The sequence below is a fragment of the Leptodactylus fuscus genome, chromosome 5 (assembly GCF_031893055.1).
Source record: "Leptodactylus fuscus isolate aLepFus1 chromosome 5, aLepFus1.hap2, whole genome shotgun sequence".
NCBI lineage: Eukaryota > Metazoa > Chordata > Amphibia > Anura > Leptodactylidae > Leptodactylus > Leptodactylus fuscus.
The window spans coordinates 117312428-117340230 of NC_134269.1; the positions used below are offsets into that span (position 1 = coordinate 117312428).

At 39.6% G+C, this 27803-nt stretch overlaps 2 protein-coding genes across 2 annotated transcripts in view; one reads left to right on the forward strand and one right to left on the reverse strand.

Moving 5' to 3' along the window:
- The window catches only part of ATXN7L1 (ataxin 7 like 1), a 488131-nt gene that overhangs the window by 352873 nt on the left and 107455 nt on the right, over positions 1 to 27803 (reverse strand). The gene's annotated exons all lie outside the window — the stretch shown is intronic.
- Positions 4081 to 27711, forward strand: RINT1 (RAD50 interactor 1). Its single transcript, XM_075274058.1, has 14 exons — positions 4081 to 4195; positions 6513 to 6736; positions 6871 to 7112; positions 8043 to 8216; positions 9801 to 9950; positions 10778 to 10934; positions 11838 to 11948; positions 12223 to 12448; positions 13339 to 13476; positions 16051 to 16250; positions 16653 to 16867; positions 16943 to 17123; positions 17211 to 17329; positions 24983 to 27711. The coding sequence occupies exons 2-14, from the start codon at positions 6515 to 6517 to the stop codon at positions 25203 to 25205; spliced, it is 2358 nt and encodes a 785-aa protein (XP_075130159.1). The 5' UTR covers positions 4081 to 4195; positions 6513 to 6514; the 3' UTR covers positions 25206 to 27711.

Here is a 27803-nt window from a genome sequence, read left to right on the forward strand (position 1 = left end):
TCACAAGCTTAAGCTTGTGACTTTTAAGCTTATTTGCACATAAAACTTGCATTTTATAATACTCCATTTTTCTTATATTATCCATACTGCAAAAATAAAAACTTAAAACAAACAAAAAAACAACAGTGAAACTAAATAACTGACACAGCAGTGTCCTATATGTGCAATCAGGTTAGAGATCAGTATACATCACTAAGAGTCTATCCTAAAGCCGGGTTCACGGGGTTTTTTGGATCGCAAAATCCGCTCCAATAAACCTCTGCAGCGGCTAGCTGCAATTGGATGCTGGTGCAGTGCACACAGAGTTTTCCAGCATCCAGTAGAGGCATACCGCTCTGGATTAGGCCAAAATGAATGGGCTCAGTCGGGAGGGAGTGTTGCGCCGCAGATCAGCTGCGGAATCCGCATCAAGAAAGGGCAGGTCGCTTTTTTTTTCAGTGAGCAGGAACAAACCGCTTGCGGAAAAAGGATCCCATTGAAGTCAATGGGAGGCGGGGGTTTTTTTTAGCCGGATTTTGACACGGAGCCAACCAATTATCAGTAACAGTATCAGTAATTTGTGTATTTGACACAGTAGCAGCAGATGGCAAGTCTCACACCAAAGTTTCGATCAAAGCTGCGCTTGCTTTCATTTATCTTTGGGCTAAAAATCTCTCCTTGCTGCAAACGCGGTCAATGCCTCATGACATGATTTCCAGACATGATACAATAATCGATGGATACATTTTTGGATAGGTGGAGATCTGCTAGACTAATACTCCCACCCCATTATCTCAGATGAGAAAAAGGATTGCAAAAATGTTTGCTATATTGGTTAAAATTACTTCTGAAAATATCAGGCTGTGCAAATGTGTACTTCACATTCACCTAGCAGGGGAGAGACTACTGAGAAGAGTCCAATCTGTACTCCAATATAATTCCTGTATAGCATCAACCCTGCTTAGTAGACATGGCACAGGTCATATTTATAAATGGATTCCTGATCACTTGGAGAGGTTGTCCAAGCCGCTGAACCAATCCAGATCAAGTGATGTTACAAAGTCCTGCCCAACCACCCCTAAAAGCGGTTAGGAGAGAATCACAGATTAGGTAAGTGGGAGGCATGTGGATAGCTATGGATAGTATCCTGGTGTTTCTGACGAAATACCAACATCCACACTAGCAGATAAATACGTTTAGAATGGTACAGAAATCCATCAAACAGCATCTGAACAAGCTATATACACGTTTACCCCACAGTCCATAACCAATAGCTGGTATATAACCTCAAACATACTGGATACAGAAAAGGCCCAGCTGAGTTGAAACCAAGGAGAGGAATATAGATATTGTAAATCACCCCAGACATGGAACCAGATATTGTAAATCATCCTACACATGGAACCAAAGGGACTAAGGAAAGAATGTGAGACGAAAGAATCTTGGAAAGCAGTAAAAGGTCAGGACAATTGTTCATCATTCAAGCCCCATGAGACCATTATCTTCAGCTTAAAAATCCATCTATATTCTTGTTGAAGAATTCTTTTATCTAGGGTCCCTCGTGGACGTGGTCTTATGTCTTCAATCCTTATGAAGGAGAGTTCACATTTGGTAATCCAATAAGGTCTTGTTTCCTATTAATGGCCACCTCCATAATAACCTCTTGGTCTTACCCACATAGTTTATTTGGCAGCTATATGTTGCTAAGTATTCCTCCCCAGAATTTTTTTTTTTCTTTTTTTTTTTCGTCTTTGCTGTATTTTGGGGGTTTTTTGTTTTGTTTTTTTAAATTGCATTTCACTGAGGGACCCTAGTTTTAGTCTATGTTTCCTACAGAAAACCCAGCGGCTTTGGCGGCCACTCCGCTCCTGGGCAGCCACCATATTCAGATACCCAACATCTGTTATACTATTATGTCAGGAAAGGGTTAAACTCACAGATCTGTTTGGCTCTTGCACCAAGTGACTTGTAACTTGGATCCTTAAGGCTATAGGCAATGTGCTTTGTCAGTGTGCTAGATTTGTTTTTAATAGCCAGCACACTGACCCATTCATTTCTATGACCAAATATGCCCATGTATGCGGCAGTGGGCCCAAGACGAAACAACGCAAAGCATGATCGTGGGAATTCCCTATGTTTGCATTTATGGTTGTATTGGAAGAGAATGCCATAATAATAGCCTTCTGGAACCTGCTTGTATCTCAAAAACAAGGCCCCAAGTGAATAAGAGAGGTCCACAACCAAATCAGAAAATTGAACAGTAGGGATCCAGCTGTTAGGTTTGCCACTGATCTGTTGCTCTGTCCAGTTTTAATCTCCTTAGTTATGCAATATAAAGCACATTCCCATGATTATGTCCGAGCCTGGTCATCAGCTAACTGGGATATTATAGCCTATCATCAATGGTTAATAACCATACTATCCATGCATCTGTAAAAATGTTTGACCATGCCCCTGCCCCTACTGGGAAAACCATGTCCTTCTGCAGCCCATTACACTTATCCTTTTGTTGCATATCACTAGCTTTATCATGACAGACTCATAATGCGCCTATCAGGTCCTAATTTTGTAACATATAGGGTTTTTTCCAGGCAAAAAATACATTTAAAAAAAAAAGGGTCTGTTAATGCTATTAATAGGGAACAAGTGCACCCAAATACCTTTACCTTTCCGTTTTCTCTGGGAACTCCTGGCATTCTCTGCATTTGTTTACATCGACATCTTCCTGTTCTGTGTTTTCCTTTGACACCTATAATTCATTGGTCTACACTCAGAGCTGACCCACTCCTCCCTCACAGAGAAAGGCCAGTAAAGAATTTGTGGTCCTTTTTTTTTTTTTTTTTAATACACTGCTAGAAAGCCGACAGTGCGCTGAATTCAGCGCACTATCGGCTTTCCCGTTTCTGTGCCCCCAGTGAAGAGCTAGAGGTGCCGTTGCTGTAGTTCTTCACTGTCAGAAGGGCGTTTCTGATATTCATTTAGGAACGCCCTTCCTCACAGTAACGTCTATAGCGCTGTACTGTGAGAGGGGGCATTGCTTACCACTTAGCGATGACACTGAGCAATGAGGAACGCCCCCCCCCCAGTCCTCATCTATGGGCCAGTACTTATCAGGAAGGGAGTGGGGCGTTCCTCTCCACTCTCACAGTACAGTGCAATAGACACTACTGTGAGGAAGGGTGTTCCTGACTGACTGTCAGAAATGCCCTTCTGACATTGAAGAGCTATGGTACTGGCACCAATAGCTCTTCACCGGGGGCACAGAACGAGAAAGCCGATAGTGCGCTGTCGGCTTTCTATCGGTGTATTAAACCACATGTGCCCCAGGAGGTGAAAGGTCTTCTTTAAACACACACACACACACACTAATCTGCCCCACAGTAGACTTCGCACAGTATAATATGCTTCACAGTGGACCCCTGCACAATATAATATGATTACATCCCAGGATCTGGATACCCACAGGAGTCACAGGTAAGTATAATGGGGTTGGGCGGCGGGCTTCTTTCCAATGTCGTTCCTGGACCCTGAAATGTCAACAAAAAATGTAATACGTAGATCACATGCCCTGCATAATGTATAGTAAAGCAAATCAGTATGGTTAAACCATGTACATTATAACGTTTGGGGGGGGAGATGGATATGTTTTGACACTCTGGGCGGTTGCCTGTTTTCTGTGGCAATCTCCTGTACATTTTTTGTCAGGAATGTAAAAAACTTATACGTTGGGGAAACCTTCTTTCTAGTAACACAATCCCTGGCGTGCTGATTATGGTGGCTAGAGCCATTCTTTATTATACGTTTTTTATTTCAGAAGGCTTGGCACATTCTCTGCCTCATGAAACACACACCGATCTTGTATGTAGTCTGTGCGCCCTAACACGAGCATCCATGAGCTGAACGGCTATTATGGAATCACCTTTTGCCTCAATTCCGTTTTGCATAGGATCGCCAGGCAGATCGGCGCACACAACCTTTACTGCCATATTTACTAAATGTACGCCACTTGTACTCTATACAAAGTTGATTGAAGGAAAAAAAAGAAGAAAGAAAGGAACCGGAAATGACGTTTTTGCCGTGTTGTTCGATTGGTAAATTTGTCAGTGTGTGTGTGAGATGTCATCAGCGCTCTACCTCCAGTGATCTGGCACTCCAGCTGTGCCTGTCTGGTTGGCGCTGAGGGCAGCTGCAGAGGGCAGACTTGGCTCAGACACAGGTACTCAATAATGCTTTGTATGTGGAAAGTGCTTCATATTCTTCTTGCAGGAGAGCAGGTGACATGCTTGGCAACAGTTTAAAGGGGAACGTTGTCTATTGACTCTCAGAACACTACATCAGGGCCAGGTACTGTGTGGCTGCAAGGAAGTTTTGTTTTGCAGGTTGTGACTACCCGGCACGACATAACTTCTTTTAAAGGACAGGTTCACACTATAGACCTGGATAGAGAACGTTTATAATTTTAATATTCCATTTTTTTATTCTGTAATTTAGGTATTCCATTTACTGTATGTGCATTCATCTGTAGAAAAATAAGGCATACTCCTTGGCTAAGTGACATCATTTTGTTTGTAGTGTACCTGTACACTATATTATGGTGTCTGCCCATGCCATTGCATGGATGTAGAATTGCATGAGTCATTTGTCATGTTTTTCTGTGGTGGTGCTAGGTAGAAGGTACTAAAGTGTATATTTTGTACAAAACTCTAATCCACATAATCCTCAATGGCTTCATTCTTTGTAATGTTTTTACTACAGAACATCTTCAAAAAATCCACCAATGAGCAATTGTTAGGTTTACGGTAATGCTCACACGATGAGCCGTAAGTGTGACAATGTCTCAGCAGTCAGCAAGGATTACAGGGTGCGGAGGTGTTTTGCACAGGTTTATTTTTATATGGATGTGTACATGCACTTTCACTTGTTTGGTTTTTTTTCTACTTTATTGTAATATACTTTTTTTTTACTTAATTTTAGTGGAAAACAGCCCCTGAAGATCAACCCTTTAACTCGTGTATATAACATCCCTGTTCTGCCTGTGTCTCCATGGATCCTTTTAATTTATGTAGTGTGCACAGGCTGTAACACGAACAGGTATAGGGCCTGTACTTAGTTTTGCCCTAGGCTTACTGTTACATACATGAGATATAAATGCCATAGAGATGAACGGGTCGGTGTGCTAGCCATGAAAAAAAAAACCTAGCACTTTATAGTGTGCATAGAGCCTATGTTGTTCCTAGAGAAAATCCTTACACATTTATATTGCCAGTGTACTGATGTACCACATGTAAATGAGGGAACTTCAAATTCCTGTATCGGTTTTATACAACATAGAACTTTGGTATTATATGATATGAGGTTTTCAGACTATATGTGCTACCCCAATCACATTTTTAATTATAAGGCTTATTATAACTGTGAAATCTTTAGTTAAAAGCACAATTTGAAACTTGAGCTTTTATATGCAGCTGTATATGTAACACTAGGTTCACATTAGTGTTTGAGTCTCTATTACGCTTAAAATCAGCAGATGGAAAAGACCTTTTTAAGGGGATAGGGTTTCCGTTTTTTGGGTCCCCAAAGCATGGAAACCCGAATGATAGTGTAAATCTATCGCCGTAAGTGCTCATTCGCATGACAGTACTCTATGAACTTCCAGCAAAATAGATTTTAATGAAAATTTAAAAAAATCATTCTCGCCTGTCACCCCCGTTGCTCCGGAGTCCTCCCAGTGTTGTCTAGTCCTTCTGCTCCGGCCTCTTCTCAAAGTGAAACTGCTCACTGGCTGTGACATACCAGATCCCTTCCGCAGAAGCCACTGATTGGCCTCAGCGGTCACATGTGACAAGAATTTAAGCCGGACTATAACAGTCAGCCCCTGGCTGATTAAAAAGATAAGCTTGTCTATTTTTGCCTGAACAACCCCTTTAAGGACCTTGCTATTGAATCCTAGTATTTCAGATAGTCCAATATAAATGGAGAGTTCCATAAGCTAGTTTTATGCCATGTCCGTTTTGGAGCTTGAATTGCTTGGCATTCTAAATTTGCAGCCACTTTCTGGGTCAGGTAGTCATTTGTCAATTTGACCCATGTCAGAGGCCAAATATACCGAGGCATATGAAACCGCTACATAAACTCAAAAACATTCTTGCTAAATGTAGAACAGATTGACTCCAGCCATCAGTGGAGAAAGTTCTTCTCATGCGTGGCCTTGATGATAGTTTTATAAAAAGATCTTTTTATCTTCTCTTTTATAACCTGCTTTAGTGCAGAAAAGTAAATTTATTTATTTATTATGCTTACTTGTATAGCACCATCATATTCCACAGCGCTTTACAGACATTGACAGTTACTGTCCCATATAGGGCTCACAATCTACATTCCCTCTCAGTATGTCTTTGGTGTGTGGGAGGAAACCAGAGTACCCGGGGGAAACCCACGCAAACATGGGGAGAACATACAAACTCCTTGCAGATGTAAATAGAAGCTTATTTTTAGATCTTTCCATTATTGACAGAGAAATGTACATTTTTCAGGTATGGCATCTTGTGAGGCTGAAGAAGCACTGAACAAATCAATCCACCATGACTTGGAGAAACCAGCTGAGGAACCTGTAAATTCTGATCTGGACACATGTGATCTTCCATATTATGTCTGTGAATTTGTTGAGAAAGAGATTGGAAACGATTTCAAGTCTTTGTGGAAAGTTTCCAGTCTTATTGAGAAAATTGCAGAGGAAAAGAAACATCTGGAGGAGCAGGTAGGGAAAGAGTGTTTCTTGTATTGAAATAAATGGAGTTTCATCAATGCATGGTTTTAATACTTCCTTTAATTTTATCTGTAAAATGTTATGTATTCCGCTGAAATATTTTTAATCGTGCATTTTATCTTTAGGTTTTGACTGTCTCTACCGAAGCTCCGAAACGTATTCAGGCTGCCTTAAGCAATGCTGAAAATACACAGTCTGCTCTCGCTTCTCTGCTGAAAAGAGAGGCCACCGTGAGTGAATCAATATGTAAGCACCTGGAAGAGGCTTCACCATGGATGGATAACTTAGGAGCACTAACAGACCAGATTAATGAAGTTGAAAGACACTTGTCTTACTTAAAGTGGATCTCGCATATTGAGGAACTAAGGTAAACCAGAGGCTATGACATAGATTGCAACCCTGTGTATTAGAAAGTGCAGTGAGATGAGTTAATATTAAGAATTAACTTGGATGGATCATTTTGCTAGACTGGGGCAGATTTACTAATTTTGTCTAACATGGTGCAAACACTGATGATTTTGGCAATCTTGGCTGCCTAGTCAAAAAGCCTTGTTATAAAGTTTAGACATTTTTATCTAATATATCTATCTGCTGACTACTATGCTTTTTACATTCTCTGTATCTATTCTTCCTTGATGATCCAGCGTTCTAAGTTCTGGTTAAACACGTCGGGCCTCTGTATTTAATATGTATTGAGGCAATCCGGACTTTTCTCTCTGCATTATTCTGCCCTTTTCTGGTGGAATCCCAGCATACCCCATTATAGTCTATGGAGTCCACAGGTTTCTGAGAGTAATCGTTTTTTTAAGAGGATTAGGTCCCCAAACGCACATACCAAACAGAAAACCAAATGCAGGTGTGAACCTAGTGTAACCTAAATTATTTATGTTGTATGGCTTTGGTAAACTTGGATGTGCAATATATTTAATGTATATCCTGAATATAAGTTTCACAAGCCATTTAAAAAGTGAAGTATGAAAGTTTAGGTTTGCTGTATTTATAACCGCACGATACATAAAACTAGGCAGAAAATATATACGGTATATATTTTATTTTATGTTTGGACACAGTGAGGTTTTTAATATAGAACAATATTAAAAGTTAAGTTTTCTTATTATATTGGTTTGTTGAATATCTTTGAGACCTATCAGTAATTTCTTATTTTTTACATATATCAAATGCATGTTAAAAAATAAATAAAATGATGTGAATGGAGCTTAAATCTTACCCAACATTTTTAATTACAGGTGCTGCAAATATTTTTATTATAAACCATTTATTTATTTATTTATTGCAGTGACAATATTCAGCAACATCTAATGACTAACAATGTAGCAGAAGCTGCCAGTACTTTGGTTTCTATGACAGAACAGGCTATTAAGCTACAGGATTCATCATGCATGCATCTATTGAAATTCATTACATCTACAGTTCAGTTTTGGCACAAAATACTGAAAGACAAGTTAACAAGGTAAGATATAACAGACTTTTCCCATTAATACAGTATACTACACATCTGTGCACAGACTGCTCCCATTAATGCAGTAGTTGCCCATTTATATTGCCAGCATGTACAAATGTAGCAGATACCAAAGGGTAGGGTGGGGGGGGGGGTGTCACTTCAGATTCCCGTATCTTCAGTTTCAGATCCGTGGTATTGAAAGCTGAGATTTTCAGATTTCAGGTGCTACCACAATTACATTTCTAGCTATAAGAAACTGAAACGGGGGGGGGGTGTTCAAGGCAATGGTGGCGTACAGAAACACTCTCTCAGAGCTCCCGGACCCCAGCAGCATTTTGGCCATTTAACTAGGGGTACATCGCTCACCTACCCCTGGCTCCAGGATGGTCCGTCGACTGGGTCATAAATCCTCCTCCTCAGCCCGTATCGAGCCTCAGCTGGCCAGATTCCTCCTCTCGGCAGCTCCCTCTTCACTGGCGGTACACTGCACCAGCATCCAGTTGCAGCTACCTGTATTTTGGACTGCCTCAGGTTCCGGTCCAAAAAACACTGTGTGAACTTATCCTAAACCAAGCACAAGGTCAATCACTTAAAGTAGTCGGCATTCATTTGGAGAGCCCGTGTTTTTCACAAGGACAGTTGTACGTTGCTTACTCTAGAGTTTGTAACCCCAAAAATCTTTTCATATACAGGTATACACCTGAAGGTAAAACAAGAAACATTGTTACCAAAAAGCCCCACAATAGATAGTTGTATAACTGGAAACCAATTTTACTATTTTGTCTGTGAACTACTTATAGATTACACTGGAGGGAGGGGGAAGGGTTGTACTACTTTGTTAATTGGGTATAAGGGTTTTATATGTTTGTGTAAGGGGCAGAAATTTTAATTTTTGATAAACAAAATAGTTTAAAAAAAAAAAATTGTTGTAATAGTTTATACTACATAATAAATATTGAATATGTAAAATCAATTAAAAAAAGTTGAAATTAAAGAAAAAGTTGTTGTTCACATTAATGTTATGACAAATTAGGAAAATGCCAAAATAATAAAAATTTAAAGTGGGAAAAAAAAAAGATTTACTGTAGCTCTGAGAATGGCAATTTCACTGACACTGAAAATTTAACTTCAGCTAGCATAACCAACAATTTAACATATTTTCAGTGAGTGAAACTGCAGATATTCTACTAGTTTTGTTTATAAATAAAGAATTTAAAAAAAAAAAAAGAACTGAAATATCAGTAGTTAAACACGCAGTTGTGAATTTGAGGCTTGTATGTAGCAGTTGTTGCTGTATATGTAAGTGCTCATTTACATGACAGGACTCCATGGACTTCCAGCCTCATAGACTTTCATGGATTCTATTTGTTTTCACATGGTTTTAATGGTCCATTTGAACAATGTGAGAAAGAATAGAACATACAGGTTCTATTATAGAGGTATTTGAAGTGCAGCCACACTCTCCTCCGCTTTGACAACAGCTACATGTGTACATATGAATGTACTTGGGTATTGCCAGTGTGTACATTAATATATGCTATGTTATTACAGTCATTTCAGTATGTTAATTCCCTAATTTTCATTTTGTTGCAGTGACTTTGAAGAAGTGTTAAGTCAATTACACTGGCCTTTTATTGGTCCTCTTCAGCCACCAACACCAGTTTCTTCATCCTCATCAAGTGTAACAGATGTCTATGCTAGTTTGGAAACGCTCTTCACTCAACTCCTAAAGCTTCAAATTTCGTATCCTTTTTAAAACTCTAGAAATGGTACCCAGCACTGCATGGGTATAAAGTATCAGTCTTTCTGTTTGTGTGGTTATTGGATTTGCTCCATGGTTGCCCAGGAGGCTAATCCATGCCCCAAGTCAACTTCAAAGAACTTTCAAAATGTGAAATTAAATTTTTCGACCTGAGTGGTCTTAATCCTCTATTGTTCTTGGCTTTAGTTTTCAAGATTTCCTAGTGGATCCAAAGGAGCATTGAAGCCAGGAAGATCAACTGGCAGTTGCTACCTCTCTCACTTTAATGTGTATCCCAAAGCCATGGAGAGGATTTGTCTAAATTGGTGTGAAAAGAAAATGAGACCATTGCCCATAGCAACCAATCTGATTTTAGCTGTCATTTGTCCAATCTTTTGAAAATGAAAGTGCTAATATGACTGATTTTTATAGGAAACCGCTCCACTGGGTCTTCCCATGTAGTTTTATGCAGCACAGTGCACTTGGATCCTGGAGACTTCGCCAGACGTAAGCTGATTTCCACTAGTGTAACACAGGCCATGTTTGTGGCCATATTGTGGCCGATGGGAATTTCAGAATCAGCTATATGAAGCTGTTTAACTCTTTCCATAACCTCCATAGTAGTAGGTAGGTGTTACGGAAGAAGCCTAGAACAACCATAGCATCTGACTACCTCAATGTGGCAGAGACATGGGTATTCTGATTTCGGCCATGAAAGGCTGAAATAACAATACCCTTTTAAACATGATAATGCGATTCTTGCTGTTGCATAATTGTAAAGTGTATTTGTTAAATTCTGATGCAATATTTCCTTAAAATGTATCACTAGAGATGAATTAATAAGTAAGCCTAAGCAAATGCCAGAGAAATACTCTCTTCCAGCATCTTCTCCGATCATTCTTCCAATTCAGATTATGTTATCTCCTCTCCAGAAAAGGTTTCGTTATCATTTCACTGGTAACAGACAAACTAATGTTTTAAGCAAGGTAAGGAGTATTTGTTTTCTAGCAGCGCAAGACAATTCCTATATTTCTAATTCTATTTTTGTCATAATAAATATATTGAATGTGACAGTCACAGTAGTGTACAATATAAATGAAATTAATAGAATACCTGCATTGAAAATATGAAAAAATTTAGTGTAGATGCAGTTAACAAGGCTGCAGTTAAATGTACATATGTTGCTATATGTGGGACTTATCCAGTCCCTTCTGATCCTCAGCTTAGGTTATGACTCTCTAAATGATACTCCACAGCTTGTGTGGAAGGGATGTCTATTTATCTATTCATTCCTATTAGTTATAAGTGGATAACTCAAAAGTACAGTCACCAGTAAAAAGTTTTCCTTCACTACAGTTTACATCATTACCTTTCTAACAGGCTAGACTAGAGAATAAAAAAAAAGAACTGTGGGAGTGCTACTTTAATGAAAACATTTTCCCAAAGATGGTTATTGTGATAAAATATAGAAAGAAGGCATACTCACCCGTTTTATTCATGCTGGACTTTACTTTGTTGCAGCAGTGATGTCCTTCTGTACCATATGACAGCTGCAGGCAGTCTCTGGCCTTTGTAGTATACTGCACAAGACCATTGATTGGCTGCAGTGTATACAGACATGTCGTTGTTGTAGTCAAGTAAATAAAGGCTGGCCTAGAGGTTTGGAGCTACAACATTGGAGCTTCAGGGTATAAAGTGGATATTTATTTTATCATGTTATTGCAATTCTTGGGTTTGGTTTTCCAATTTTTTTACGTCGTTGAGTATAACCACAACATGCACCAAAAAGCTTAACTTAATGTTAAATTATGAAGAGGTGTACGCAATGTTTTGTGTTATTTCTGCCATGCCAAAATATTTAAGTTCTCTTTTTCCTGTTTGTCACCCAGCCTGAGTGGTACCTTACGCAGGTTCTCATGTGGATTGGAAACCACACAAAATTCTTAAATGAGAAGATTCAGCCAATACTGAAGATGGCAGGATCCACTGTGAATGCAAAGGTAACGTATTGAGATTATAGGAATGTTAGCTTACTTTATAACTGAACTATACAAAAAGCTTGTATGTTTTCTCAGTGTAAACAATTAATTGGGAGCCAAGTTGTAGTCAATATACATTAACATACTAAAACAGCTTGCATATTTTGTTATTTTTATTACAAAGGACTACTATATATTTCAATCTGACTAATGTGTAACATCTTCTGAAGGTAAAAATATGTAACCGTATAGACTATACATGTGACCATGCAGTTTATGTTTGTCTTCTCTGCAGATTGAGTTTACTCGAGGACTTGTCATGTTGGTACTGGAAAAGTTGTCTGTTGACATTCCTTGTTTGTTGTACGATGATGTCCTTTTCTGTCACCTTGTGGATGAGGTACTCTTGTTTCAAAGAGAACTTCACACAGCACATGGATATCTAAGCAGCCTGCCAAACTGCATGCACATCCTTTCAGAGGATACCTTCTTTCAACGATGGCTGACAGTGGAGAGAAAACGTAAGAAAATCCAAATAACTTTATCACTACATGCTGACTTTTTACGCAGTGTCATGTATGATCCCATAATGTGAAGTCCCATCACCTGACAGTCACACACCTTTAGTAATCAAGTCTTGCTAAAACATTGGAATTAAAAAAAAAGTTTGTTATAAATTGTACAGATCAGGTAATATTTGTAAAAGATAAAAAGTTATTCATAAAAATATAAGGTAAAAAATTAATCTAGAGGAAAAATCAACATCTGCCTCCTATTGGGGGACTTATTTCAGTCAGAATTTAAAGCTGATTTTGAAGTGCTATCGCCTCAAATTCAGCTCCAAATTCAACTGTGTTGAACATACCGTTAGAAATGAAACTATTACAGTTCAGATAATGTGACCTGCTGGTGCAGGCCCCCCAGATTGACTGACAGGCAGCTTTAGACTGTATAAATGTAAAGCTTATCTAAAAAGAGTTGGACTGATGTTTTGCAGTTCTATGAATATTTCACTTGCATGTGAAAACAAAATAAAACTTTAAAAAACAACTGTATCCAAGCTGCATTCTAATTCTGGTACTGCAGACATTTCAGGGTTATTGTAAAATTTCAGTGACCAATGATGTACTTGACTGACAAAGGATACGTTCACATCTGCGTTGGAGTCCCCATAGCAGACTCCGCTACGGATTCTGCCTAAAATCGGCGCAGAGAACAGTCCCGGCGGACCCCATTATGGTCTGCAAGTAACCACTTTCTAATAAGCTAAATATGGTCATCTGTAATCCAGTTGATTATATTAGGAGTGCAAATCCTGTCTGAACTTAGAGCAATAAAGAACCTTATGATGCTGCTATGAATTTGTCTCGAGAAAATATAATAATGTCTCTAATTTCCTTTGCCTTTCTAGTGGCTCTAGAGAAGATGGACTCTATGCTGTCATCAGAGGCTGCTTGGTCATCACAATACAAAGACATATCTGATGTTGATGAGATGAAATTTCCAGACTGTGCAGAGACATTTATGACTCTTCTACTTGTTATAACAGGTAGCCTTTTTTTTTTTTTTTTTTCACCAAGCTCTTTTCATTAGTGTTGAGTGAGTAGTATTCGATCGAATACCTTGCTGGCATAGGAATGCGTGTAATCGGCCGAATACTGAGGGGTTAAACGCTTCAAATATTCTATGCGTTTAACCCCTTGGTGTTTAGCCGATTACACGCATTCCTGTGTCGTGGAGGTATTCAGTCGAATACTACTCACTCAACACTACTTTTCAACCTTTAATATCCATTATTTAATGTTATAGATAATTATTAATTAGTTGATTAATCTTTATTCTGCTGCAGTTAATTTTTTTTTGTAGCCCTCACCATTTCTGACCAGTCAGCACATCTATTTTCAGTGTCTGATATGCTAACTAAACTCTTTAAGGAGCAAAGTGGTGTGACTCAGTGTTCTTACACTGTTCTGCTCTGAGTCATACCCCCTTGTCTCCTCCTGCCTGACCTAACGTTATAAAGTCTAACTACAGTATTGGGCATTAGAATGAACTATGCTGAGTGCTCAGGAATGGCGGGGGCCAGAGAGAGAAAAATCAAACTGCTTTGGAATCGGTGAAACAGCATCTATTATACGATGCATAGAACTGCAGTTGGTGGAGATGGTGAAAGGACCACTTTGAGAAGGCGTTAACACTTGCGCTGTTGTCTGCCCGCCGTGATTCTGCTGATATTACAGAAAACAGTTTGGGGGTGGCTTGCATATGGTCAGTTGAAAAACCCATTCATCTCAATGGGTTTTTAAAGCAAACCACCGGTGTCCATATGCAGCCTCTCCACCATGAAACAGCTTTTTTTGCAAAGACACAAAGTCCTGCATGTCAAACACGGGGGGGGAAAACATGTGGCTCAGTGGTTAGCAGCTTTGCAACGCTGGAGTCCTGGATTCGAGTCCTGCCAAGGACCACATCTGCAAAGCGTTTGTATGTTCTCCACATGTTTGCGTGGATTTCCTCCCATACTCCAAAGACATACTGATAGGAAAAAATGTACATTGTGATCCCTATATGGAGCTCACAATCTACATTAGAAAAAAAAACTGACTGGATTTGCAAAGTAGTAGTTAAAGAAGACCTTTCATGTCCTCATCCATATGATTGCACTGAATTTCCCGGAATCTGCTCCACAGCTGGAGATATCATTGCCATTAATTTCAGCACCGATATCTCCTTACAGCCTAGCGTCAATAACTGGGCAGAGAAGAATGAGGAAGCCCCTGAATCTGTTTGAAAAATGTAGAGAGAAAAGTCCTTCTTTCAGGCGGAATCCTAGCAGACCCCATTATAGTCTATGCTGATTGCTTTTTAAATGGATTGGGTTTCCATTTTTTTGGTCTCCAAGCAGGTCCGAAGAACAGAAACCCAAGCTCCGATGTGAACCTAGGGAGGTAAAGGGCTTTTTCTAAGAAACAACTTTTTTTATTTATTAAAGTTGAGCAACCATGCAGATAAACCATCTGCTCTGTCACTGAGACATCATTTACTTCCTATTTGCCTTCTTTTCCAAATTCTGTAACCACATAGCTCCAACACATTATCAGCCTACAATGGCCAGTCCTTATTATGGAGCATGTGACTGCTTCACTAGTAAGGCAGGTTCACACCTGTGCCCGAACTTTGTTATGCAGGTTTCCTACCCGAGAAACTGGGCAGGAGACTGAAACCGGCAGGCACTTTTCAAACCCGTTCATTTGAATGGGATTGCAAAGTGTCCAGCTGTGAGCGCTGGTGAGCGTCTTTTGGTCTCCGCGGCGAAAACCTTTTTTTTTTTTTTTTAATCAGACACGAAGTCTGACATGCAGGACTTTGTGTCCGATTTAAAAAAAAAATGGTGTCGCCGCGGAGAGCACAAAACGCTCACGGGTGCTCACCGGCGGGCAGTGAATGCAGGTTTCCGTCTTCTGCTGGCAGAAAACATAAACCTGCTTAACAGAGTTTGGGCGCAGGTGTGAACCCGTCCTGAAGCTGCATTTCCCTGGTGCACTTTGGTCTGTGTGCTTCTTAACTGCTGCACTGGCCTTTGCTAAATGGAATAAGCTTTTGATGTGCTCTAACTATGCAATGTAAATTTGTTAGTATTACAGTATTATAACTCCAAGTATATGTGAGAATAAGGCATTGTGTGTGCATTATTTTCAATCTACAAGCTCCATCTATACACATTTAGAGCTGAAACACACAAGAGTCTCATTGCTAGGCACATGACACAACAGTGGAATAGAAAAGATTGGATATCTCATAAATACACTGACCAGTAAGAAAATTAACTTTATAACCTACACCATGTACCTTCCTCACAGGCCAAAGAATAAAACTTTTCGTGGGAGTTCTACTTTTAACAAGATATATATTATAAATATAATTTTTACATACACTTTTAATTTAACAATATATTTTGCTATAGACCATTGTGTATATAATAAATAAATAAATATAAAATAAATCTTATCCACTAGTTGGATAGATCCGAATATTACAAAATATCACACACTTTATGTACATTGATGTAATTGCAAACAAGGAATGTCCAAGATGAACTTATAACTGAGAACTTTTTCTGCAGACCGATATAAGAACCTTCCCACAGCAGAAAAGAGACTGAAGTTTCTGGAGCTACAGAAGGATTTAGTTGATGATTTCAGGATCCGGTTAACCCAAGTGATGAAGGAAGAGAGCCGAGCTCTTCTGGGCTTTAAATACTGCGCAATCCTGAATGCTGTCAATTATATTGCAACTGTGCTCGGAGACTGGGCTGACAACATTGTGAGTAAATGCATACAAAAACTGACTATAATATATTCATATATACTATACTATAGTGGCTATGGCTTTATAACATGGAATTTTTAGGACATGAGTTAATGCCTTAAAAAATTATAGGAACTAAGCTGAGTCTTTTGATGTGGCCCCCTGAAAGGTGATTATATACAGAATTTGGGGTTTGGGTAGCTAACTGTGCGTGGGAGAAATCCCGCTGGCTTCATCATAGTATTTCCTACATATCGAATAGCCTATAGGAGGTGGACAGGTATGTATAGAACATGTAGAATCATACTGCAGTAATAGAAATCCAAGCAATGGGAATGTTGTATGATTAAAGAGTAAATGCCGTTTATAATGTTTGCTTATGCACTTGTAGTTATTTTGGACTATGTCTGTTTGCAGTTCTTTTTACAGCTGCAGCAGGCTGCACTGGAGGTTTGCACTGACATCAATTCGAGCAGCAAGCTACAACTTGGACAGCTAGCTTCCATGGAAATCTCCGTCTTTGATGATATGATTAATCTCTTGGAAAGACTTAAAAATGATATGTTATCACGTCAGGTAGAACATGTTTTTCGAGAAGTCAAAGAAGGTGCAAAGATATACAAGAAAGAAAGGTATCTATCTATCTATCTATCTGGAAATGCCATTGGCACAAAAAAGTGTACTAACTTCTCATGTGCCCATTTCAGGTGGCTGTCATTGCCAGCACAGTCAGAACAAGCAGTGATGTCATTATCCAGCTCAGCATGCCCAATGCTACTGACACTCAGGGATCGTCTCCTTCAATTGGAACAACAGCTTTGTCATACTTTATTCAAAAGTGTTTGGCAGATGCTTGCCGAGAAGCTGGATTTATTCATTTATCAAGATGTAAGTATTTATCAAGATAACTGCAGATGACAAGGTACTGTGATAACTGAGTTGCCAGTAATCTTTGCTTAATTGTATTCATCACAGGTCATCTTGGCCAATCATTTCAATGAAGGGGGAGCAGCACAACTGCAGTTTGATATGTCCCGGAATCTCTTTCCTTTGTTTTCACATTACTGCAAAAGGCCAGAGAATTATTTTAAGCAGTGAGTATGAATTTATGCAAGCCAAAATATCTTAATCTATGCAAACCAACAGGAGATAAAACTATATAGAATAAATATTTATAAATATTTCAGTTTGACAAAGAGGGGCACAAAATGCTACCTTTAAACACACGAATTCTAACTAGCATAAAATATAACTTTTATTTTGATCAGCTAAAAATAATATAGCCAGGGCTATTAAAACAAACAAATAACAAACACACCAGCAGGCGTGATTAGGACAACTCCCAATACACTCTTTCAGTATGTGTCCCCACAGACTGCTGGCGCAATTATATTGATTTAAATGAGCATCCAGGGAATAGTAAACTAACTCTCTGGCACGTGCTAGTAAACACCACTTTATAGGTTCAAGAATAAGAGGTTGTTACTCTAGCTGCTGCCGTAGCTGTATAGGATAATCATCCCCCCATTACCCTGCTCTGATATCTTGCATAGAGCCCTGGAGCCTATTGACACTCATGCACACTTACACACATGCCACCCTATGTAAGCTAGGTGCGGCTTTTTTACAGATTAAGTGTGCATACCAAATGCTGGTCTTAGTAATTTACTGACATTTATGCTCTTTCACTATGTCCCTGCCTGTTCAAAATAAACTACAGGTATCCAGGTTTAAGATGCGCATAATAAAATCTCTCAACGCGTTTCAAAGTTAAACTTATCATCAGGAGAGGATGTAAATCAAAAAAATAATAAAGATGTAGTTGCGGTTAAAACCGCATTTCCCGGTCCCTGATGGTGGGAGCCGGTACGGAGTGTCTGACGCTGACTGCTGCAGCGCTGGGGTTTAAATAGAGCCCAGACTGCTTCTAAGGATACGCCCCCTCGACATCATTCGGGTCTCCGCCAATCAGATTGCAGAGTCTCCGTGCGGAGGATAGCTCCTCCTTCTGTGGGCGTATGTTTGCCTCCGAAGCGTCCAAAATAATCAAGTACTGTGCGTAACGACTAACATCCATTATGATACGAGACAATTTATCAACTGCCGGACGGCAGGAGTGATCTACTGTGTCTGTGTCCGTGTCCACTCAACTATGTCGGAAAGACCCGACGTGAGTTCAAAAAGAGAGTGTTGGAACATATTGGTTATATCAACAGGAAAGAGGATAAAACTTTATCGAACCACGTGTGGCAGTATCATGGTGGCAACCCTGAAACTTTGAAGTTTCAGGGTATTGAACATGTACCCGAACCCACAAGGGGAGGTGACTGGGATCGCCTTTTGTTACAACACGAGGCGAGGTGGATCTTTAAATTCCAATGTGTAAGACCAAAAGGTCTTAACGATCAAATTTCCTTTGCCCCATTTATTTGAGACTAAATAGACAGTAGGGCTGGATATACTCCACTAATTTTGATATCTTCTCTAACCTATAAAAACCCAGGAAATAGGAACAATGAGGGAAAGGCATGTCTTGAGGCACTTGTCCCTCTTAGTACACTATGGTAAGGATAGGGTTAACTCCATATTAAGTCCTTTCACTATAGCTCCTCTTAGTACACTATGGTAGGGATAGGGTTAACTCCATATTAAGTCCTTTCACTATAGCTCCTCTCAGTACACTATGGTAGGGATAGGGTTAACTCCATATTAAGTCCTTTTACCGTAGCAGTAATCTTGTAAATGATTAGATTAAACATTTTTTATTTTTTATTCGCATCGATAGTGTACTGAAGTGATGATGGGACTGATTCTCAGAAATGTCCCCCTATCATGGTTCCTTTTGAACTTCCGCTAAATGAATATGTATGCTAGGCGGGTATTTTTACCCGTCAATAAACGCAGGGTATTGCCCACTTTTCAGACCTATCTATATGCTACACGATCTTTTTCACCTGCCAATAAATGCAGGGAGTTGTGTGTTTGCGTATTAATGGCAATAAAGAGTTTTGGTGTGGAGCGATTCATTCCCAATATCTGTCAGATATGATATATACCTACCTTCGGGTTCCTCTTCCATAGACAGTAACAGCGCTGTTTATTTTGGACGCTTCGGAGGCAAACATACGCCCACAGAAGGAGGAGCTATCCTCCGCACGGAGACTCTGCAATCTGATTGGCGGAGACCCGAATGAAGTCGAGGGGGCGTATCCTTAGAAGCAGTCTGGGCTCTATTTAAACCCCAGCGCTGCAGCAGTCAGCGTCAGACACTCCGTACCGGCTCCCACCATCAGGGACCGGGAAATGCGGTTTTAACCGCAACTACATCTTTATTATTTTTTTGATTTACATCCTCTCCTGATGATAAGTTTAACTTTGAAACGCGTTGAGAGATTTTATTATGCGCATCTTAAACCTGGATACCTGTAGTTTATTTTGAACAGGCAGGGACATAGTGAAAGAGCATAAATGTCAGTAAATTACTAAGACCAGCATTTGGTATGCACACTTAATCTGTAAAAAAGCCGCACCTAGCTTACATAGGGTGGCATGTGTGTAAGTGTGCATGAGTGTCAATAGGCTCCAGGGCTCTATGCAAGATATCAGAGCAGGGTAATGGGGGGATGATTATCCTATACAGCTACGGCAGCAGCTAGAGTAACAACCTCTTATTCTTGAACCTATAAAGTGGTGTTTACTAGCATGTGCCAGAGAGTTAGTTTACTATTCCCTGGATGCTCATTTAAATCAATATAATTGCGCCAGCAGTCTGTGGGGACACATACTGAAAGAGTGTATTGGGAGTTGTCCTAATCACGCCTGCTGGTGTGTTTGTTATTTGTTTGTTTTAATAGCCCTGGCTATATTATTTTTAGCTGATCAAAATAAAAGTTATATTTTATGCTAGTTAGAATTCGTGTGTTTAAAGGTAGCATTTTGTGCCCCTCTTTGTCAAATAGAATTTAGCTAGTATCCCCTTAGTTGGGATAGGAGGCAGTCTAACAAGAACCAGATAATATCTGTTTATCATGTCTAGTTTTCTATCAGAGAATTTTGAAACCGATAAATGGTTAGAGGAAGCCAAAAGTGTGTTTTCCGAAAAGGAGTACGTTGGTAGTGAACTCCCCACATCCATGAAAGACACCTTTAAATTACTCACTAAGGCTTATAGAGATTACGTGAATTCATGGTGGGAGTTACAGGGCTTGAAAAACTACCTACAACATAAGATAGTCCCTAGGGGACTGAGAAATGGGATACTGCCTGCGAAAAGGATTAGATCACAACAACTAATGCAAAAGTGGGAAAAAGAGGTCACTGAATCTTCCCTAAGACTGATAGCGCTTTTAGTTGAGGAAGAGCAAGATAACCTTCAGAAGTTGTCATTAAACTTGAAGGAAGTGATTACTAAAGCTAAAACTTTCTCAGCAGAAGTAGATTTTAGTAAGAAAGAAAAAGATTTGCAATCTAATATAGAGAGATATACCAGTCAGATAAAATCAAGGAAATATTTTCAATTCCAGAGAGATTTGCTCGAGTTTAAAGAAAATAGAGCTTATGTGGGTTTAAATACCCGAAACCAAAGTGATATTTCTTCTAGCGAATTTGAAACATCAGATACTGAACGTAACCAACGTCCTCCCGGTGCTAGGAGCAGAAATAAGGGAAGATTCAGCAGGAACCAGTATCGTTCTAATAGTCCAGCCACTAGGACCTCTAGAAACCCACAGCAGAACAGTGAACAGGGGGGTTTTTTATCAAGGGGTCCCCCGATCACACAGTATTTTTTACGGGGTCGGGGAGAACCAAATCCACCTCAGAAATAATAAAGAGCAATCCCCTTTGTGAAACACTAAATAGAACTAACGAAATGCAGGTGGTTAATCTTTCAAGCCATGAATTAACATCAGAGGAACATAATGTACTCAAAAAAGGCCTGTCATTTGTGCCAACAGTGCAATTTGATTTATTTTCATGGGTAAAGGACATTTCATTATTCACACGAAAGCTAAAATGGATGAAATACATGAACGCAATTAATAAGAAAAAATGTGAGGAGTTGGGGATAGACCCTGAGGATTTTGAAAATCTTAAACTGTTGGAAGAACTATGGAGGGAGGGGGAGGGCATAGAGGAGACTAAGTCACTCACAAGCCTCCAACCAAAGAGTACTAGCGCACCCCCGGTCTTTGAAAATAGCTCCATTGAAATCTTTGAACAGTTGGTGATCAGGGACCTGACTAGGGTAGAAACATCTGACCTAATGAAAGGCAATAACCTGACACGTACAGAAATGATGGCTCTAAAGGATCTATCAAATAACGATAAAATTGTTATTAAACCGTCAGATAAAGGCGGGAACGTTATATTGATGGATAGAGATACATACGTAAAAATGTGTTTGTCACTGTTAGAAGATCAAGAGACTTATCGAGTCCTTGATAGCAACCCTACAAGTATTTTCAAAAGGGAATTAGACTCCATCCTCAAAAGGGCCCTTGAAATTGGCCTCATTGACAAAAAAGAACTGGCGTTCATGGAAAATAGAACTCCCACTGTGCCTACTTTCTACAGCCTTCCGAAGCTCCACAAAGGGGTATCTCCCCTTAAAGGAAGACCCATTGTCTCGGGCATAGGGGGACTGACGCAGGGGGCGGGCATCTATTTAGATAGGGTGCTTCGCCCTTTCGTGTCATCTCTTTCCTCCTATGCCCGAGACACGATGGACGTCCTGAGACAATTACAGGACGTCCATCTTCCACCAGGTTCGTTTCTAGCGTCTCTAGACGTTGAAGCATTATATAGTTCGATCCCGCATGACAAGGGGTGTGCGGCGATTAGATACTTCCTACAGAGTAGGAGAACTCAGCTAACAGACCATGGCGAGTTTATTTTGGAGCTCCTAGAATTTGTGCTGACTAGAAACTACTTTACGTTTGACGGGCGCTTCTTCCACCAGCAGCGGGGGACCGCTATGGGGAGCTCTGCAGCCCCGACTTATGCTAATTTATTTTTGGGCTGGTGGGAGGAGCGCCTCGTCTTTACAGAAGAGCACGAACAATGGACTCCATATATCTCGCTCTGGCTACGTTATATTGATGACGTGCTGATTCTGTGGACAGGTACAGTGGAGAGCTTTAACACTTTTGTGGAAAAGTTGAATGATAATGACATCAACATGAGATTCACCTCGACTATAGACCCGGTCACCATCACCTTTCTAGACATCACTGTCACAGTCGACGAATCTGGCAAGTTGAAAACCAACCTATTTCGTAAAGATACAGCGACCAATTCTCTCCTCAGGTGGGATAGTTATCACCCAGCACCCCTGAGGAGAGGCATACCCAAGGGACAGTTTCTGCGCGTTCGCAGGAATTGTTCGGACTTGGAGGACTTTGAAGAAAAATCAGAAGAATTAGGAGCCAGATTTAGGCAACGAGGTTACCCTAACCCATTACTACTCAAAGCAAGAAAAGATGCAAAGAGTAGAGATAGAACAGAACTACTTACACCAAAACAACGTTCGATTAGTGACAATAAAATTGTCAGATTAATAGGCAATTATGACCGGGGATATAAGAATGTACTGGATATCTTAAGATCATATTGGGACATTCTCACAATGGATTCAGAGGTTAGACCCCTTGTGAGTGAAAGACCTAGTGTCACGTACAGGAGAGGCAGGAACCTACGTGACCTATTGATACATAGCCATCTTAGACCTGCTGCACCTGAGAAAACGTGGTTAAATCGCAGTATTCCACACGGCACATTCAAGTGTGGTACATGTAAGGCATGTGAACACATACAGAAAGGGAATCAAGTACTGTGCGTAACGACTAACATCCATTATGATACGAGACAATTTATCAACTGCCGGACGGCAGGAGTGATCTACTGTGTCACATGTCCATGTCCACTCAACTATGTCGGAAAGACCCGACGTGAGTTCAAAAAGAGAGTGTTGGAACATATTGGTTATATCAACAGGAAAGAGGATAAAACTTTATCGAACCACGTGTGGCAGTATCATGGTGGCAACCCTGAAACTTTGAAGTTTCAGGGTATTGAACATGTACCCGAACCCACAAGGGGAGGTGACTGGGATCGCCTTTTGTTACAACACGAGGCGAGGTGGATCTTTAAATTCCAATGTGTAAGACCAAAAGGTCTTAACGATCAAATTTCCTTTGCCCCATTTATTTGAGACTAAATAGACAGTAGGGCTGGATATACTCCACTAATTTTGATATCTTCTCTAACCTATAAAAACCCAGGAAATAGGAACAATGAGGGAAAGGCATGTCTTGAGGCACTTGTCCCTCTTAGTACACTATGGTAAGGATAGGGTTAACTCCATATTAAGTCCTTTCACTATAGCTCCTCTTAGTACACTATGGTAGGGATAGGGTTAACTCCATATTAAGTCCTTTCACTATAGCTCCTCTCAGTACACTATGGTAGGGATAGGGTTAACTCCATATTAAGTCCTTTTACCGTAGCAGTAATCTTGTAAATGATTAGATTAAACATTTTTTATTTTTTATTCGCATCGATAGTGTACTGAAGTGATGATGGGACTGATTCTCAGAAATGTCCCCCTATCATGGTTCCTTTTGAACTTCCGCTAAATGAATATGTATGCTAGGCGGGTATTTTTACCCGTCAATAAACGCAGGGTGTTGCCCACTTTTCAGACCTATCTATATGCTACACGATCTTTTTCACCTGCCAATAAATGCAGGGAGTTGTGTGTTTGCGTATTAATGGCAATAAAGAGTTTTGGTGTGGAGCGATTCATTCCCAATATCTGTCAGATATGATATATACCTACCTTCGGGTTCCTCTTCCATAGACAGTAACAGCGCTGTTTATTTTGGACGCTTCGGAGGCAAACATACGCCCACAGAAGGAGGAGCTATCCTCCGCACGGAGACTCTGCAATCTGATTGGCGGAGACCCGAATGATGTCGAGGGGGCGTATCCTTAGAAGCAGTCTGGGCTCTATTTAAACCCCAGCGCTGCAGCAGTCAGCGTCAGACACTCCGTACCGGCTCCCACCATCAGGGACCGGGAAATGCGGTTTTAACCGCAACTACATCTTTATTATTTTTTTGATTTACATCCTCTCCTGATGATAAGTTTAACTTTGAAACGCGTTGAGAGATTTTATTATGCGCATCTTAAACCTGGATACCTGTAGTTTATTTTGAACAGGCAGGGACATAGTGAAAGAGCATAAATGTCAGTAAATTACTAAGACCAGCATTTGGTATGCACACTTAATCTGTAAAAAAGCCGCACCTAGCTTACATAGGGTGGCATGTGTGTAAGTGTGCATGAGTGTCAATAGGCTCCAGGGCTCTATGCAAGATATCAGAGCAGGGTAATGGGGGGATGATTATCCTATACAGCTACGGCAGCAGCTAGAGTAACAACCTCTTATTCTTGAACCTATAAAGTGGTGTTTACTAGCATGTGCCAGAGAGTTAGTTTACTATTCCCTGGATGCTCATTTAAATCAATATAATTGCGCCAGCAGTCTGTGGGGACACATACTGAAAGAGTGTATTGGGAGTTGTCCTAATCACGCCTGCTGGTGTGTTTGTTATTTGTTTGTTTTAATAGCCCTGGCTATATTATTTTTAGCTGATCAAAATAAAAGTTATATTTTATGCTAGTTAGAATTCGTATAAATATTTCAGGATATACATAATATAATTCCTTTTTTTTTTTTTTTACAGTGTAAAAGAAGCTTGCATTATTCTGAATCTTAGTGTTGGGTCTGCACTACTCCTGAAGGATGTGTTACAGTGTGCAGCACAGGGCACAGATAAAATATCTACTAATAACAAGGTGCCCTCTGCTACAGCAGCTCTAAATGAACTTGGAGTCTATAAGCTGGCACCACAGGATGTGGAAATTCTCTTCAATTTACGAACAAACTGGCCAAATACTGGAAAATAATTCTTCTTCATTCATATGTGTATGTAGAAGAAAATGTGTTTTAGGCCATCTTGTGTAGATATGTATTATAAATGAGTAAAATGTTAGGGAATAACCAACTGTGACCTTAAAATATGGCACATTGTTCATTTTCCAATGAAAGGAATTTTGGTTGTTTACAAGTAATATCAAATATACCATATATTAGATTATTTTTTAGTTGGATTTTTCTGCAAATGCAAAATTTAGTGTTGTAAAATTATCAAAACAAAATTATCTAAAACCTAAATATCAGAATATACATTCATGTAAGATGTAACTAAAGACACAGAGAGGAAGGACTGACAGTGTTTATGTAATTTTGATACATAGGATCATTTGAACAACATGGTTATTTTGCAATAATATTGTAGGAGCATTTTAAGGCAAGTGCATCATGTTGGCCATTGGTTGCGGTTAAGGCGGCAACATGTCACATGGAAAATGCTGCTCAATCTGCAGACAGCATGGTACAGAGCAAAAGTTGAGCAGATTGATAGACTTGTGAGAATATATTTAGTATAACTTGTCATTTTCTTGTAGCTCTGCTTTTTCTATGCTGAGAAGTCAAGGGAATGGTCCTACTCGGTGACTGACAGCCCTCCATGTATGACACTGTATACAGAGATAGCTGTCACCTCCTCCTTCTTGACGTGTCTGCATAGAAAGGGTAGAGATTTCAATGGACAAATATGTTATTCCATATAGTTTCCTACAAACCTATACATCAATCTGCTCTGCTCCTCCTGCTCTATAACATACTGCCTGTAGGTTGGACAGCATTTACCATGAGATAGGTTCCCTTTAAAATCAATATAATGGTTATAAGGTCTTAATGCAGTCATGCTACTGCTTCAGAGGCAACCACAACTTTGACCGAATTCTGTTGGTCTACTGTTACCAGTTCGTTTTAGTTCTTGGCAAAAAGCTGCAGGGGCGATTTATAAAACTTTGTTGCCCATAGCAAAAAAGCACAGTACAGTGTTCATTTCTAGTGGTGACCGAACTTGAATTGCACAGTTTGGATTCATGCCGAACATTGCTTCACGGCTGAAGTTTGGGTTTGGCTCATCCCTAAAGCTGTTGGGCATGGCTGTGACTGGCCAGATGGGACATGTGACCCCTTTTTTTTTTTGCAGGGCACTTGCTCTGTTGTTACCCTCATTTTTCAGCCTTCTACCCCTTACTATAAACATCTTACAGCCATTTTTGGGTCACCAAGTTAGAGTTAGGGTTTGGGTACCCAAATTGAACTTTTGGGCAAAGTTCGGCCAAACTTGTCGAACCCGAACTTCAACGGGTTTGTGCAACACCTGTTCATTTTTTATAGTGCTCTTTAAAAAAGTTGTACTGTGATTGATTACTGTGGGGCACAAAGACAGTCATTTGGCACTAAGGATAAGGCTGAGGTTTGGTTCATATTGTGTATTAGCAAGTCACCATTGGTAGTTAAACAATAGTTGTCTATGTTTTCAACTATAAAGTGCAAAAAAAAAAAAAATTTATCCCGTCCATGAAAAACTGTTCAGCTGTGCATAGAAGTTACTGCATCATAGTTATGATACATTGAGCTCCCAAATGGCCCGATTGCTATATTAATGAACTGATAGTGTTATGTCAGTTCATTGCTGTAGTGATAAGGCTGTTCAGATGTCACTACATCATAATTGACTGTTACAGTGATTCCTATATACACATGACCATAGTAAGTCTGGAACATGCAGCCTACATATGGACTGTTTTCCACCAATGAGACTTTTTTTTTTTTATATAGTAAAAAAGCAATAATAATTCTTTCCAGATTTAACCTTTTTCGGTGGTTGTAGTACTATCATGATTTAGCTTGGTTTAGTGAAACTGCAATTGGTACAGACATGTTTCAACATTGTAAAGAGGGAATACAAATTATTTAGAATTTTAACACTAATAGGATCTAATAACATTAATTTGTTATGTCAATAAAAGTAGTTTACATGGATCATTTAGTTTTCATGGGAATTCAGTCAGTTTGAGTCATACCGTATGTAAAAGAGTAGGACTTGTAGCGAGCGAAATGAGACGTACAAACATGGTGCTTTAAATTGAAGAGCAATTTAATGACTGTTGATGGGAATGAAGAACATTCTGGAGAACAAGCCTAAGGTAATACATGTTCTGATATTGTCATACTAAAAACATGAAGTTCTCGGTACAGTATTGCAGAAAAGGATAATAATCCATCTTTCAGAGGAGACAAAAGTTACCGTATTTTTCGGACTAGGTTTTAGAGGAGGAAAATAGGGAAAAAAAATTTTGAAGCAAAAAATGGTAAAATATTTACGGGGATGCATAGAGTGTGTTTTTTTTGCAGGGCCAGCTGTACTTTTTAGTTATACCATTTTGGGGAATATCTATTGCTTAGATCACCTTGTATTGAAAAAAACCCCGGTGGTTTATGATAAATACATACACACATATATATATATATATATATATATATATATATATATATATATATATATTTCTAGGGACAGGAGGTGATTTAGAACTTTTATTTATATTTTTAAAGCTTTTTTTTTTTACTATTTTATTCCCCCCCGG

Coding starts and splice junctions, on each gene's coding strand:
- RINT1 (XM_075274058.1), top strand. CDS start 6,515: ATGGCATCTTGTGAGGCTGAAGAAGCACTGAACAAATCAATCCACCAT. Junction 10,935..11,837: donor AAACTAATGTTTTAAGCAAG/GTAAGGAGTATT, acceptor TTTGTCACCCAG/CCTGAGTGGTACCTTACGCA. Junction 13,477..16,050: donor TCTTCTACTTGTTATAACAG/GTAGCCTTTTTT, acceptor CTTTTTCTGCAG/ACCGATATAAGAACCTTCCC.